The sequence below is a fragment of the Auxenochlorella protothecoides genome (assembly GCF_000733215.1).
Source record: "Auxenochlorella protothecoides strain 0710 unplaced genomic scaffold scaffold90, whole genome shotgun sequence".
In the NCBI taxonomy this organism is placed as follows: domain Eukaryota; kingdom Viridiplantae; phylum Chlorophyta; class Trebouxiophyceae; order Chlorellales; family Chlorellaceae; genus Auxenochlorella; species Auxenochlorella protothecoides.
Window position 1 is genome coordinate 78,941 of NW_011934476.1, and position 14,948 is coordinate 93,888.

At 62.2% G+C, this 14,948-nt stretch overlaps 5 protein-coding genes across 5 annotated transcripts in view; 2 read left to right on the forward strand and 3 right to left on the reverse strand.

Moving 5' to 3' along the window:
• Positions 1-1,822, reverse strand: part of F751_6494 (Magnesium-chelatase subunit H) — a gene marked incomplete at both ends in the record, with an annotated part of 7,072 nt that extends 5,250 nt beyond the window's left edge. The window contains 5 exons of the mRNA XM_011403722.1: positions 14-465; positions 863-1,040; positions 1,210-1,293; positions 1,429-1,508; positions 1,681-1,822. Of these exons, the coding sequence (XP_011402024.1) occupies positions 14-465; positions 863-1,040; positions 1,210-1,293; positions 1,429-1,508; positions 1,681-1,822 (936 nt within the window). The remainder of the gene's footprint in view (positions 1-13; positions 466-862; positions 1,041-1,209; positions 1,294-1,428; positions 1,509-1,680) is intronic.
• A 2,941-nt stretch (positions 1,823-4,763) lies between these two features.
• Positions 4,764-6,800, reverse strand: F751_6495 (hypothetical protein; the record flags this gene model as incomplete). Its single annotated transcript, XM_011403723.1, has 5 exons — positions 4,764-5,158; positions 5,326-5,728; positions 5,967-6,275; positions 6,426-6,587; positions 6,711-6,800. 5 exons carry the CDS (start codon positions 6,798-6,800, stop codon positions 4,764-4,766), a joined length of 1,359 nt encoding a protein of 452 aa, XP_011402025.1.
• Positions 6,339-6,611, forward strand: F751_6496 (hypothetical protein; the record flags this gene model as incomplete). Its single annotated transcript, XM_011403724.1, has 1 exon — positions 6,339-6,611. The coding sequence occupies one exon, from the start codon at positions 6,339-6,341 to the stop codon at positions 6,609-6,611; it is 273 nt and encodes a 90-aa protein (XP_011402026.1).
• A 1,314-nt stretch (positions 6,801-8,114) lies between the features above and the next one.
• On the forward strand, positions 8,115-11,080 carry F751_6497 (U4/U6.U5 tri-snRNP-associated protein 2; the record flags this gene model as incomplete). Its single annotated transcript, XM_011403725.1, has 11 exons — positions 8,115-8,174; positions 8,295-8,384; positions 8,501-8,581; positions 8,721-8,802; positions 9,062-9,215; positions 9,358-9,652; positions 9,925-9,981; positions 10,087-10,182; positions 10,327-10,537; positions 10,729-10,856; positions 10,997-11,080. 11 exons carry the CDS (start codon positions 8,115-8,117, stop codon positions 11,078-11,080), a joined length of 1,338 nt encoding a protein of 445 aa, XP_011402027.1.
• Positions 11,081-12,078: 998 nt separating this feature from the next.
• The window catches only part of F751_6498 (hypothetical protein), a gene marked incomplete at both ends in the record, with an annotated part of 9,092 nt that continues 6,222 nt past the window's right edge, over positions 12,079-14,948 (reverse strand). The window contains 7 exons of the mRNA XM_011403726.1: positions 12,079-12,573; positions 12,749-12,895; positions 13,129-13,290; positions 13,504-13,695; positions 13,845-13,929; positions 14,148-14,350; positions 14,605-14,751. Of these exons, the coding sequence (XP_011402028.1) occupies positions 12,079-12,573; positions 12,749-12,895; positions 13,129-13,290; positions 13,504-13,695; positions 13,845-13,929; positions 14,148-14,350; positions 14,605-14,751 (1,431 nt within the window). The remainder of the gene's footprint in view (positions 12,574-12,748; positions 12,896-13,128; positions 13,291-13,503; positions 13,696-13,844; positions 13,930-14,147; positions 14,351-14,604; positions 14,752-14,948) is intronic.

A 14,948-nucleotide genomic window follows, 5' to 3' on the forward strand; every position in this document is an offset into this window, starting at 1 on the left:
ACAACCAGTCCACCTGGATGAGCAGGGGCGCGGCCACGAGGTAGGGCACATTCTTGGTGGCCAGGATGGAGCGCGCCACCTCCGCCTGGCGCCCGCCCTCCATGGTCCCCGCCGGCCCGCCCACCAGTGGGAACCCCACCGTGTTGACGATGGCGTCCACGGCCACCGCGTCACGCGCCAGAGTGGGGCTGGCTGCGCCGCGCCCGTGCGCCGCCACCAGCGCGGCCTCGTGCGCCGAGGTAAGGGCGTCGCGCACGATGACGTGGGCCTCCACCCCGTTGATGAAGATGGGGAGGGGCAGCAGGCCCCCCGCCTCCAGGGCCGTCACCAGGTCCCAGAGGTAGGGCTGGCGCGTGACGACGTGCTTGCGGTACAGCAGCACCGCCACCACCGGGGCGGCGGCCGCACCGGGGTGCGTGCGGCGGTACCACGCCATGTACCGCGCCGCGTCCGGGAACATGCCGCCTTCGGGGTGGATGCAGCCGGTGGGGGGGGTCGTCGGAGGGGGGCGGGGGGGGCGTGGCGGCCACCCCGCCGCTCGTGGCGAAGCAGGCCTGCGCCAGGAAGGAGAACATGGACACCACGTTGCCCTCCCCGCCCTGGTTCCAGTAGGAGTAGGTGGTCAGCCAGGTGCGCAGGTCCCGCGCTTTCTTCCCTGAGATGGTGTTTGCGTGTGGAGGGGAGGATGGCTGGTGTGGTACGGCATGATGGAGTGGGGAGTGCCAGGATCTCTTGGCCCGATTGGGCTTCCTGGCTCTGGCCATGCTTGTGACAGACTGCTGGTGGCACAACGTGCAGTACCAAGTGCATGCAATGCTATGCTTCTCCTTCTTAAGGGTTGCACCCTAGCGTCTGGAAGCACTCCCCTGGACCCCTTCCTTGACCCCCCTCTTGCCTGGTAGGAACTTGAGGAGCTTGGGCCCGATTTTCAGGAAACTCAGGTACCCCACCAACTTGTCCTCCTCCCGCTTGCTCCCAAAGAGTTTGAGGACCTTTTGGACGGCAGGGGGGGGTCCCTTGGACTTGGACTCGCCCCCCATCTGCAGAAGGAATGGGAGTACCCCGGGTGTGGGGGTTCCAGAGCACAGACCATGTCATTCATTACTTGGAGGTGACAGGTGCTCACATACAACGCGCGGCATGCATGAACCCGTTCAAACCAGGACTCCAGTCCGAGAGTGTTCACAGACTTGCCGTGAAGCTGCCCACTTGGGTGCTGGACATGAGCTCCAGGGCAGACTCAAAGACCAGTCTAATGGGGATGTGCTCAATGCGTGCCTTCAGCCACTCCACCTGGGCACAGTCGGGTGGGAATGAGTTCAAGATGAGGCCAGGTGGCGCGTGGCCATCCAGATGCCAGCTGTGAGGGTGGGTAGGTGTGTTCAGGCAGCGTCAAGAACCCCTACCATCCAGGAATGTCAAGCCCACCTGGTCAAAGTCAAAGAGCAGGGACCCAAAGAAGACGTCCGCTTCCTTCAGGGCGGCAGCGAGCTCGGCCTTCCCAGCATCTGCTGGGTAGTCGCGCTGCTATTAGGCAGTCTCACAGGCTTCTACTTCAAGCTCAAGCAGTCTGAAGTGAGTCCCTGGCCTCAAGTACGCCCGCACTTCTCCACTACCCCTCCATCTCGACTATGCGCCTCCCTCACACATGCCCACACACAGCTCTGCCCGGCCACTCACCCAGATCGCGGTCGCTAAAGACCGACAGCTGAACTGGCGGTTGGAGGTGAAGCAGACGCTCCCCCGCCGCGCGATACAGGGCGGCGTTGAATGATTCGAAGCCGACGACCAGCACCGCACGCACCGCGCCGGAGGGTGGCATGGGACGGGCTTCCCGGTTGAGCGAGTCGTCCTGCCGACCCCGGTCCTCCAGCTGGGCCTGGGCCTCCGCCAGCTCCTCCCCGACCCTGCCCCGCTGCAGCCGCAAGGAACCAACCCGGGCCTGGAAGGTCGTCCATGCCTGGGGCCCCAAAGATGCCTTTGCCCTGTCCAGCAGCGCTTGCTTGTACTAGAAGGATAGGGGGATTCAGGCCTGCTGAGAGCAGCACAAATTATGCGGCCGACAGGGGTACCTGGAGCACTCCTGCATTCTTTCCAGCATGCCTTGAAAGGCGCATGTCAGTCCTCATCCCATCACCAGCTCATGCAAACAGCAGGTCGACTAAACTGCACCTCTGGGTGTGTGTGGCAAAAGTCGAGAAGCTCTTGCTCACTGGTCGGGGTCTGGAAGTCGGTCGTGACACCGCCCGCCGTCCCTTCCTGACTGCTGCTTTCCCCCAGTCCTGGATCAAACTCCATCGAGACTCCAGCAAAGGTCTCACGGTAATGCTTGTCCAGATGTGCCTGGATATTCTCCATCTGTAAACGGACATGGATGCGGAAATGCTCTGGAAATCAGCTACCCCCCATACAAGCTACAATACCGATGAGAGGCGCATAACGCACATTCATGCTGCACATCAGAGGTGCTTGGAAATATGGCCCACCTGGGAGTTCAAGGATGCTACTTGGGCCTCTAATGTAGACCGAGTGCTGGGAAGAACATCTTCGCCCTCGGTCATCTGGTCAACCTCCTGTGCGAACCTCTCCGCCTCCGACATCATCCCGCTGGGGGTGGTTGGTGGCGGTCCTTGAGCAGCAGATGTGCCCTGAACACCTTGGCGCCGTCTGGGGCTCGTACAGCGCCCACGCAGCAATGCATGGAATCCGATTCCCTGCCTTGGACCCTGCACTCCCCAGCCATGTCGGCGAGGGCAGGCATGGGAGGTGCCATGGACCGCAGACGCATTTCTCATCGCAGGCTGCATGCTGTGCCTCAAGGGTTTCAATGCATTACGATGTATATCAAGAGAACATATTCAATGTTTCAATTATCGCTGCGGCCCGATACATGAGCCGCAGCGCATGGGCTCGTTGCCCATGCGCACAGATCTGTGGCTTGTACAGCATGAGCAAAGCAGGCACACCGAACGAAAGATTCCTCGGATAGCCGCTTACTCGCGCGCATTTCGGACAGTGCATTGAAGGCAGATGATATATGAGTATTCCCGGAACTCTCAAGTAATGTCCCAAGCCTGAGAAATTTTGCAGTACAGCAGGTCGGGCAAACAGGGGCTACCTGCGACAGGATGGCAGCGGTGTATGCCGGTGGGCGACCCTATGCATGGCTTCTCCTGGCCGCGTACTGGGCCGTGGGAGCTGCAGCTGGGTCCCTAGGATACTGGAAGCTGCTCCAGGAAACCGCCCTAACGCTGCCCGCGCTGCATGTCTCCTCGGGGGGGTATGCGGTCGTCTTCGCCGTCGGGGCCATTGCCTTCCTTCGCATCCCCCTCTACCTGGGAGCTTTCCGCATGGGACGCCCCCTCAGCTCCCTGTCTCTCATCCTGTTTCCCCTAGCCAATGCCGTTCTGGAAGGCTTCTCCCTCCTCTTCATGTTTGATGCCGGCAGGTAGGCGCCGGTGGCTACCTGGGTGTGCATGGCTGATGGGGCATGCTCGGGTGCACCATCCCCATTCTCAGTGCGCAGCGAAAGCTTTGGTGCTCGAGCTCTGTGCCAAGGTTTCAGCTTGTGAGATGTTATTCCTGCTCGGAATTCATGCAGGTGGATCCTGTCTGAGGAAAGTTGGCAAGTGAAGCCTGGGACGGTAGGGTTTGCGGCGCTCACAGAGCTCCCATCCGAGGACCGGCGGGTGTGGCGCGAGTTTCTGTTTGGATTTGCCCCATACACCGTCGGCTACGTTGGTGAGTGGGCTTGTGCACTTCAACGCCACATGGTGATGAAGAGAGCCATGCTCGCCAAGCGACACGTTTGGGGCCGTGCTGTCGGTCTGATGGTGCCCCGCTGGCATCAGACCCTCATCCACCCTCCTCCTTTCTTTCTTACTCGCATGACAGCAATGTACGCCTGCGTGTGGGAGGAGCACATCCTGCCAGCTCACCTCGACCTGGAAACCCCGAACAAGTTTGTACGGGCGATGGTGGTGAGCTGCTGACAGGGGGCTGTGGGGGCTGAGGACGCTGGGTTTTGCTCCGTGCAGATTGCGGCCAACTGGTGTCCAGGGGCAAAGGAGAGTTGCCTGCTTCATTTGCGGGTGCCAGCTTGGCCCGCCCTTCCATGGCCATTAGCTTCAAGTCATCACCGATGCACGCCCACACCCCAACTGCAGATGGTCAACATGGCGCTCATTGCCGTGTACTGGCTGTACGCCGATGTGGCAACCTACACGCTCCTGCGGCTGCTCAACGAGACCCTGCTCGTGCTCTGCGTGAGGCTGCCTCCCCCAGGGGCCAAGTTGGCCCCTGCCATCCACCCCAGTGACCTTCAAGCGGCCCCTACAGGCGGGCCAAGCACACCGCAAAGGCGTGAGAAGAAGAAGAACTGATGCGTTGGGGCTTGTCGGCCACTCGCCTTCCCCTTGAAACCAATTGACGTAAGCAAGTGTATGTAATTGTCACAGACAAACACCCTGCATCATCAACGCCTGCCATATGTGTGAGGTCAGGAAGCATAAGAGGCACGGCAGCACGTATAACTGCCTGCTTGATCGCACAGATGCTTCCGGTATGAGGTGAGGAGTCATGTGCGTGATGCAACATGTCAGCAAGTGTCAGCTATGTTCTGCTGCAGAGGCCATTCAAATGGAATACTGGTTCGCAACCGCGCCGCCCAGTCCATCCCCAAGCATGGGGCATGCCGCGCCATGGGCAGCACTTGGACCCCTGTGCTGGACGTCCCTCTGGTTATCACGGGGGACAGGCAAAACTCAGTCCACTACCCTGGCTCGCTTGACTCTCCGCGCGCCCTCTCCCTCCGACTCCCCGGCCTCAAACAAGGGTTTCAGCAGCCGGGGCTTGAGCTCCCACCACAGGCCCATGCTGGCGCGCATGGTCGGGCTCTGCATGGCGGCAGCGGCCCGTGACGCGCCGGTCTGCCTTGCCTCTGGAGTCGCCGAGGCCAGGACCTTCAGCAAGGTGGCAACCCATGTGGCGGGCTTGGGCTTGCCCGAGTAGTAGAGGCACAGGCCATCCAGGAAGCGGAGCAGGTGCTCGACAGCCAAGGGCGTCAGCAGGGCCGACGCATCGATATGCAGGATAGCCGCATCGGCGGCGGACTTGACGGTGCGCAGCAGCTCGTCAATGTCCTTGTAGAGCTGGTCGTCTGACACGGAGGGGAGAGTGGATAGGGCCTTGCACGCATGTTAAACCGTGCTGCGCCCCTCGTACCCACGGTCAGGTCTGCCGGTGGCCAGGACACACCATCTTGAATGGCACCATGCCCCTCCTTCCACATGACTTTCCAGAATGCGCCCACCACCTCAGGCTGACCTGTGGGCGCATGGCGGTACTTGGCCAGCACCCGCCCCCCCGCAGCCAGGGCGCACAGCCCCAGCTGGAAGTGCGACGGCACGTTTTCTTGCAGCGCACTGCCGTCAGCGCCCGCCATGGCTTCCACGTAGCCCAGGCTGGCCTCTGCATAGCAGCTGAAGGGGTACCAATTCCAGCTGGCATCTCCTGCTTCCAGGATCCAGTCACTTGCTTGCAGCTCCGCGCTCTGATCAGCCACGCGCATCTTACCAAGCCCAGAACTGGGAGGGGCCCCGGCACAGGCATAGATGGCACCTTCCAAGCTCGATTGGGCCATAGCAATCTCCCGCTCGAACTGGGCGCAGAAAGCGGCCACGCCCTGGCCCCGCTCGAGCGCCTTCTCAAGTGCGCTGTCCAGCCTCTCCTGTGTGTGAGGAGGGGGATGCAATGGTTGGATTGTTCCCTCAGCGCGGTCGCGGCATGCATTCCGCCCGCGACAGCTCACAAAGCTCTCGATCCAATGTTGTCCCTCCTGCGGTGACAAGGTGCCACGGCCAGCGCCAAGCCTGCCCACAGGCCTGAGGAGCGGCTGGCGCCACCTCCAACTCCCCATGCCAACCCCCGTTCATCCATGCCTGCTGAACGGCTGCCAGGGCACACACGGCCGCGGGGTACATTGCTGCCTCGGCCGCCTGCAGCTGGCGCAGCAGGAGGAGCTGCAGGCCCGCCAGCTGCCCGCTCACCTTCTTCGCCCGCCCGTTCACAACCGTGGGGTCCACGGAGACGACCAGCGAAGCGATGACCTGGCGCTGCGTCAGCGTGTGGGCCCGGCCCCCGGCGTACAGCCAGCCGCTCCAAGCCTCGGCGCCGGGCGCCAGGCCACGTAGCGCGGCGTTGCTAGTTGTGAGCTCCACCGCGGCGTCCCGCCGGCCGCTGCCGTCCAGTGACAGCCAGCAGTGATCCTCGGACACCTGGCGGGCGAGGGTGGCGGGTGGTTCCTTGCGCACAGTCCGCATTCCAGCGCCGAGTGGGTGATGAGGCAGGGGCTGCCGTTGAGCGCTGGACCCTGCAGACCACCTCGGGCTCAGTGCATGGCAGAGTGGACCACCCTCCAGGCCCACCTGGACCCTGACGCCGCACAGGTCGGCATGGCCGTGGCGGGCGGCCAGGACCTCGCACGCGGCATACACGGTGATCACCACCCCCGCGCAGTCCAGCTGACGCTTGGCTGCGGACTTTACTCCTCCGGAAGAAGTCAAGAGCGCCACGAAGCTGTGAAGATGCTGCGTGAGGGGGTGAGTGGGTGACGATCTCCAGCCTGATGTGGAGACTCGGGAGGAATGAAGAGAGAGGCAGACTCAAACCGGTTCCTAGGAACACCCCATGCTGGGTGTCGACAGACTCACGGTGGATTGATAGCCCAGGCAATAACCCTCGGCCCCTAACACCACCTGGGCATGCAGGACGTCCTTGCTGTAGCTCCCAGCCGCCAGCATGGTCCACACGGCGGCAGCAGCAGCCTGCACCTTCTCCCGCGGAGTTTGTGTGCTCTCCAGCCTGGGCAACAGCACATCGCTCACCCAGGCCTGAAAGATTTTGGCCCTGGTAGCCACCAGGGCAGGCAGATCGCTGGCAGTCAACAGGGCACCGTCTGTAGCTGTGAACGCCGCCTCCACCGCACCCAGTGCAAGCGATACACGCAGCGGGCTGTGTGCATCTGCCTGCAGCTCTTCTGCAATCCAGTCTCGCAGGAGGAGAGCGTATTGTGGGCCCTCCTCGGCCGGATTAAGAATGTAGGGTGGGATTTCCAGAGGAGACTGCTCCAGCGTGCCAGCCGGAGGGTTGCCGCTTGGGAGGTCGTGGGAAGTGGAGAGTTCACTGCACATTGTTGTATTAGATTCTAACGGGTCCGGCCTCTGACCATCATCAGCCATTTCAAAAGGTGCCCTATGGCTTGATGAGGGTGCAATGCAATTGATGCTCGCGTCATTCCAGGGGGTGTGTTGCGACACTCCACCACGCCACAAGCTGCATCACGGCACTGCAGCACCCACTTTAAGAAATGGGTTGAATTGACACTTTTTTGTTCCCGAAGCGTCGTATTTGAGTGACGTCCTGCCTGTTGTCTCCCTAAAGTATTCAGCGCGCGCGCCCGGAGACGGATCACCATGCAGCGGGCTGCACTGAGGGGTGTGTCTCAATTCCTCTCACAACTAAAGCCATGACAGAGGTTACCTCGGTGTTCATTATTGTGTTGTGAAGGTTGAGGTGAATAACCATACAAGCTTGAATAGTCTGAGGCTTGTTGTCCTAGATGTGAGTGCATGAGGACAACACTTGCCACACTGACCCTTCCTCTTATATATATCAAGCTACCATAAGGAATCAAGTCATTAAGAACACAAGCATGTCGCCACGATCGTATGTGTGTTGTAGGACTTGTCTTTCTCAGTTGCGTCGAGTCCCGTCGTTGTGGCGCTCCATGACATGCATGACCAGCACAGTCAGAAGATCATCGACATGTTCCTCGAACAGACTTCGGAGACATCGTACTCATGCCATGAGTGACTTAAGCTTTGTTATATCACATCCCTCGTGGCCTATTTATCTTCGGTGAGGCCCTTCTGCGTGGGCCTGTTGGACAGCGCCCGATGGGGAAGCGTGCACGGGAAGGGGACGACGAGGCACCATCGCCAGAAGAAGTCCCTGCAGCAGGAAGTATACCAAATGAACAAGCTCAGACTGGTGAAGGGCCGGCGTCCACACCCGAGGATGAGGCGGATGACCAGCCCCTGCACAAGAACTTTCGAATGAGCAGTGCAGTTCGCACTGGAGCAGACTGCCCCTACTTGGACACCATATCCCGCCAGGTCGGATGAGATTCAGTGCCAGGAAGGTGTTTGGGGGGTAAGTTAACGCCAGGCTCTGCTTTAGGCTGTTTTGCGGAGAATTTACCCTCCGCGGCCCCGCCCCCCCCCCCCCCCGCTCAGAACCTCGATTTTGACTTTGAAAAGTGCTGCTCCGTCTCCCTTAGCCCGGTCAACGTATATGCTTGCCTCGTATGTGGCAAGTACTTCCAGGTGCGTCGTTGCCCAGACGTGATGGGCAGGGCTGTGCGTCCAGGTGCCATGCAAGCGCGACTGTTCTGCCTTTGCCCGCCACTGAGTTCCCTCCCACTACCTCCCGAGCATCTCAGGGCCGTGGGCCAAACACGCATGCCTACACGCACTCCTTGGACGCCGGTCACCACATGTTCATGAAGGTCACGGATGGCAAGGTGCGTCACTTTTGCCCAGCACAGGATAATGGTTTGCATCAGGACAGCGCCAGGAGGACAGGCCTCCTTGCAGTGATTCTCCACACCACAGGCCATCGCCCTCCTCTCAACACCCCTGCACGCTGATCGTCCACCGCAGGTCTACTGCCTGCCAGACATGTACCAGGTGGTCGATCGCTCGCTCGCGGACATCCAGTATGTGCTGTCCCCTACCTTCACGGGTGCGAGTGCACTCAGCTGGTGTGGACGGTCCTGCCGACTGGCTGCTGCATGCCTGTTTGGGATGCTGCTGTTTTTAGGCCGAGGGCCTATAGCATGCCATGCCTTGTATGGACCCTGGACCTATGCATCAGGCTGCCGGCCGCTACGAGATGTGTCCTGTCCTGCAGGAGTTGCCCAAGCCACCACGGGTTCCGTCTGCACCAAGCTTCTCACATCCACGTCGACCCAACCCACTCACTGCTCACAAAATTCTCGCAGATGCTGAGGTGGCAAGGCTGGACACGGCGGTCACCTGGGCACGCGCCCTGGACGGCACCGAGTTCATGCCAGGACTGGTGGGGCTGAATAACATGAAGCGTAACGACTACGCCAATGTGGTCATCCAGACGCTTGTCCGCATCGTGCCCATCAGGTGCTGAGAGGGGTTTGGTTGGTCGCCTCCAAGGTCCCACCTCAACCATTGCTCCCATTCTCCCTCCCACAAGCCTCAGCGGTGAACCCCGCTGCTCTCCCCGCACCTCACACCCTACAGCCACCCCCAACTCACGCCGCAGGGACTATTTCCTGCGCACCCAGAACTACGAGGCCTGCCGCTCGCCGCTGGTCCGGGAGTTTGGGTCGCTGGTGCGCAAAATGTGGATCACACGGGCCTTCAAGGGCCACGTGTCACCCCACGAGTTCATGCAGTCGGTCATTGCCGCCAGCGAGAAGCGGTTCACCATCGACGCCCAGGCGGACGCCATTGACTTTTTCCAGTGGCTCGTCAACCGTCTACACCTGGAGCTGACGGGGGGCAAGCGGAAGAAGGCGTCCATCATCACAGAATGCCTGCAGGCGAGGGACCTGGGTGTGGGGTCTGCTGCGTGATGTGTCATGGAGCTTGTCGGAGAGGGGAACTGATCCTGAATGCGGGCCACACCAGCTGGCAAGAATCCCCTCGGGTCCCAGTTGCCCTTGCAGCGTATGTTGCTGACGGGAATGGATCGACAGGCGATGGCTGCGAGGCGGCGGCTCCCAAGCCGGACATCAAAATCAGAGCCCCACCCCCCGCACGGCCTGGTCTCCTGCTGAGCAGAGGGCGCGCTGAACCTCTGACACCCCCCCTCCACCCCTGATTTCAGGGCGACTTGGAGGTGACCACACTTGCGGGGACGGGGAAGGCCAAGGGATCCTCGGAGGTGAGCGCCCATGCAGGGGCAAGGAGGTGCGGTGGAGGTGTGCGGCAGGAACCTCTCTCCAACCTGCGCCCATCGAGACGCAGCCTCCCTTGTCCCCGCCTGCAGGATGTCGTGGACAAGGTGTCCTTCCTCATGCTGGGTCTGGACTTGCCGGCTGCCCCGCTGTTCAAGGATGCCCTGGAGACGGTCATCATCCCCCAGGTGAGAACTGGAGGTGGTTGAGCTGCGAACCAAAGGGCGTCGGCTATGTGGCCGGGAGACTGCTGACGAGGTGCTGGCCCTCCACCTACCTCCTCTCGCAGCATCACCTCATCCCCAACCTTCATCCGGCCTGTGCCACCGCAGATACCCATGTACGACCTGCTGAGGAAATACGGGGGGAGCCTGATCGTCGACGACATCAAGGCGGGGCGGCGGAAATTCCGGCTCACCAAGCCTCCGCGCTTCCTCGCGCTACACGTGAAACGCTTCGTGAAGAACCAGTTCTTCCTGGAGAAGAACCCGACCATCGTGAACTTCCCCGTGAAGAACCTGGAGGTTCCCGTGTCTGCGCCTGGTGCGGTGCCCTGTGTGGGATTTATACTGAGGCATTGTGGGCCGGTTCGTGGGTGGTTCTCGGGCAACTGACCCGACCGGACCGGACTGATGCGCTTGTGAGCCCAGCACCCTGAGACACCCACCTACCCCCATTCCCAACCATCAGTGCCTGTCAGGATTGCCACTCTGTCCGCCCAGTCGCCCTCACAGGAAGCGAGGGTCGAAGCATCGTCAAGTATGACCTGTTGGCCAACATAGTGCACGAGGGCAAGGCAGGGGAGGGCTCCGTCAGGGTCCACATCCACAGGAAGGTGGAGAACACCTGGTATGAGGTCCAGGTAGGCAGGGAGGAAAAACTGGTAGGGATGTGTGGTGTGCAGCGTCAGCGTTCTGGAGGGGGATGGCTGAAGCGTCCCTGCAAGTGGGACTGTGGTCATGTACCCATCCCGCCGTCCCTGTCTCTTCCGTTCCCCTTCAGGATTTGAGGGTGACGGATGTGCTGCCTCAGATGGTTGCACTCTCAGAGACGTACATGCAAGTGTACGAGCGGCAGGGTCCATAATTCTTATGTTCTTGTGAACAATAAGACATTCTACTACGTATAGAAGAGATCTAGGGTTGTCCTTTCAAGGACCTGACTATGGCGCGCGCGTCTGCCACAGCAGTGCGGAGGACATGCGCCAGGGCTGGCCTGGGGCTGGTGTTGTAAAGCTGCTGCGGGTCAGTTGCTATTGCGCTGGGTGGTGCAGGGGACCGGGCTCGCCGAGCAACGACGGAAGTGACTGGAGCTGAGGGGGCCTGCCCTCCTGTTGAACGTCCGGCGGCGGCTCCTGATTTCTTCCTTGCATCTATCTCCCTGGGGCGGCAGGGGTTGTGGTGTGGAAAGAGTCAGAGAGCACAACTCCTACCAAGACCCTGCATGCAGGGGAGCAGACCGCAACCTACCATCCAAACACCACTATCTACCTTGATGCTTGTCGAAACTCGGCCAGGAACTTTCCAACGTCTGCAAGGGTGTCACCAACGATGGCTCCCCAGTCCTGCTGTTGAGTTTGACACGCAGCAATGCCTGCAGGTCGTGGTCGATAGTCACCCGACCACTGGGGGTTCCACGCACTCTCTGCAGCCCGTCAAGATCCAGATTCCCGCATCCCAGCTTTCCAGATGTCTCCTGAGCCCATTACATGTCTTATGTCCCGTGAAAGCCTCACCAGGAGCACGACGTGTCGTCCTCATGTACATGGGTCGGGTGCGTGGGCATGCTGGAACCAATTCTCCCGGAGCAGATGAGTGTCTCTGGACAGTGTACATGCTAGATCGAATGCAGAGAGGGTTTTTTTTATGTAAAGAAATCCCTGCAAGGTGCTCACAGCAGTGAGAAATAGTGATGAACCAATGTGAGATTCGCGCATTTCCGGAGAGAGGGAGAGTGCTGACGTAGGGGTTGTTAAAATTTTAACCAGGCTTTACCAAAGTAGCGAGTCGGGTGCCGCTCAAAGTATCCACCCAATCTCCGTCCGCTCACAAATGTCCATGCATGCCTGCATCATGCTCTCCTGCTCACTCGCACTTCCCCTGCTGGACCATCCATGCCGACCCCAGCGCCAACAGGGCGCCACAGGCCAGCGAGGCGACCAGGCGCAGCACGCGCTCGCGCTGGGAGTGCTCAGAGGCCAGGGCCTGCAGCTTCCGTGCAGCTTCCGCCTCGGCCGCCTCAGCGGCGCGCCCCGCGCGCTGGGCCTCGACCCGGCTGGCACGCAGGGCGGCCTCCAGCTCGATGCGCCGCGCCGCCTCCGCCTCGGCCCGGCGCTCCCCGGCCTGCTCGCGCCGCCTGGCCCTTTCGACCTCCGCAGTCGCCTGCGCCGTCGAAGAAGAGCGCAGCGCCTTCTCCGCCTTGAGCGCGTTCAGCTCCACCGCCAGCGCCTCAGCCTTGGCGCGGGCGGCGGAGAAGGTGGCGCTCAGCTCCGCATGCTGGCGCTTGGTGCGGGCCGCGCCCGCCAGCTCCCGCTCCGCCTGCTGCAGCCTGAGCCCCGACTCGGCGGAAGCCCGCCGCGCCTATTGGATGGTGGGCAGGGAGTATGGTGGGGGAGGTGGGGCCGGGCGGCTTAGGCGAGTGCACAGACACTCGGCCGTGACTCAGACGGTCAACACTCAGTCCCTTCATCGGCACACGGCTTGCAGCCCCCCTCCACCCACCCTCCCAAAACACCCACCCCCACTGGCGCCTCACCGTCTCCAGCTGCTTGGCCAGCTCGACCGCCCTCTCGTCGCCCAGACGCTGAGTTAGCGAGGTGGCCTCGCGCTGCAGCGCCAGGGCCTCGGTCACATGGGTCAGCAGCGCCCGCTGCTCCTCCACCTGCCGGCTCGAAACCGCCAGCTGCAAATTGTGTGCGCGTGTGTGTAAGGGCTTGAGTCGGCGCATGCTACCAAGGCGCTCCAGGTCCCTAGCACAGGGCCATCGCATGCAGCACCAAGAACAAGCTGTCGTCCCATCGATTTGTTTCTTCAGCAAGCATGGTGGGCCCGCCACCTTGAAGTCTACACCCAAGGCCATCCACCAAACCCATCACATCTCCTCAAACCCCAAACCCTGCCGCCCTTTCCACCCACCTCGTGCTCCAGGCGCGCGACCTCGGCGGAGCTCTCAGCCGCGGCGCGGCGAGCGGCCTGGGCGCTCGCAAGCTCCTGCCTGGCTTGCTCCGTGCCCTCCTGCGCCGCCTCCCCCTGGCGCATCTGGTCTGCCAGCTGCTCCTCCAGCTCAGCGATCCGGGCCTGCCGGCGGGAGCAGAGAAAACGGGGTGGGCGCTGGGTTGGCTTCTTCCCCCACAAAACACTCTGAGCCTGCCCAGGTCTGCTACGACTCCTTGGGAGTGACAGGGTGCAAGGGAGAGCGGCATGCAGAAATAGATCGCACAGGCAGGATCTTCGAGGGGGGGGGGGGGGGGGCGCCTCCTCTCAGCTGCTCCAGGTGAACAGCTTGCGCACAAAGGACAGCGCCCCCAGCAGGCAGGTCATGAGCAGGTTTGGGAGCAGGACCGGCGCCGCCGGGCTTGCCTGCAGGGGGGCCACGGCGGCGGTGTTTGGCGAGCGCGGCGCGCTGTCGCCCATGGCGCCGGCCCGCGCCGCCGAGAGCGAGGCGGCCTCCAATCGCGCTGCGGCGAGCGCAGCCTCCAGGGTCTGGGTGTTGGGTTTGGTGGGGTGGCGATGCCCAGTGCATGGAGACGGGTGCAGCAGGCGCAGACGCACAGGGGGACGTTTCGTGTCGCCACTCTCTGCACCCTCCTCTAGCAGACACCATCGACAGCTCAAAAGAAGCCCCCCCTCACCTCCATTTGGGTCTTGGCCACAGCGGCGTTCTCGCTGTCGGCCGCCACCCTGGCGCGCAGCGCTGCCAGCTCCTCTGCCAGGCTCCTATGGTGAGGTTCGTGGGGATGGTGATGTGTGGGTGTTTGTTGGTCTGGGGCCTCATTGGGAGGGATTCGACAGTAAGCAAAGTGCCAGCGTCCATGGCACCTTGCCAGCTCTGGGACTGCAAAGCTCGAGGAAGGTCGCTGACTTGGCAGCCATCATTGCGGTCGGGCACCATCCTCCTCCTCCGTCACCGAATTCCAACCCTCAGCCGCCCTCACCCAGATTCGGCCTGGGCGGCGGCCTGGGCGGCGGCCAGCTCGGCGCGGGTAGCCTCCAGCTCGGCGGCCAGCGCCGCCGAGCGCTCGCCAGCGGCGGCGACCGCGGCCTCGTGCGCTGCCAGCTCGCTCTGCAGCTCGGCGATGCGACGCATGGACAGGGAGGCCACCTGCTTGGCGGCCTCGCCCTTGGGCGTGGGGGCGCCCTGTGGGTGGGTGGGTGGTGGGGAAGGGGCGTCATGCGTGGGCATCAGGGATGCACAGGCCCCGGGTGCCTAGGTCGCTGGTGGCACCTGGGTCGCGCGACAGGGCACTCGTTCCTTCCGCATGCCTGCGCTCATGGGCCGTCGTCGCCTGCCAGACCAGCCCTCATCTGAGCCCAGACTTCTTCCAGATGCACCCCGACAGCCTTCCCTCCTTGATTCATCCCCCTCCCCCGACCTCTCATTCACCCACTCACCCGCGCCTCCTCCACCTCGGCCTCCTTGGCTGCCAGGCGCTCCAGTGCGGCCTGCAGGTCGCGCTCCAGCCCCGCGCGCTCCAGCTCGGCGGCGTCGCGGTCCGACCGTGCTGCGCATAGCTGCGCCACCCACTCCGTCTCGCTCCCCTGCAGGTTTGCGTGGGAGAACGAGAGGGTCAGGGTCGTCACGGCTGAAGCGGAGCACCGCCCCAAGCTCTCGGACTCCTCGGCGTCATTCCTCGTTGCGACAGTGAGGACTCGGCATTTGGCCGCAGAGCTCAACCTCCTCTACCCCACTCCAACACCCCTCCCGGACCCCCCCCCCCACCCACCACACACACACC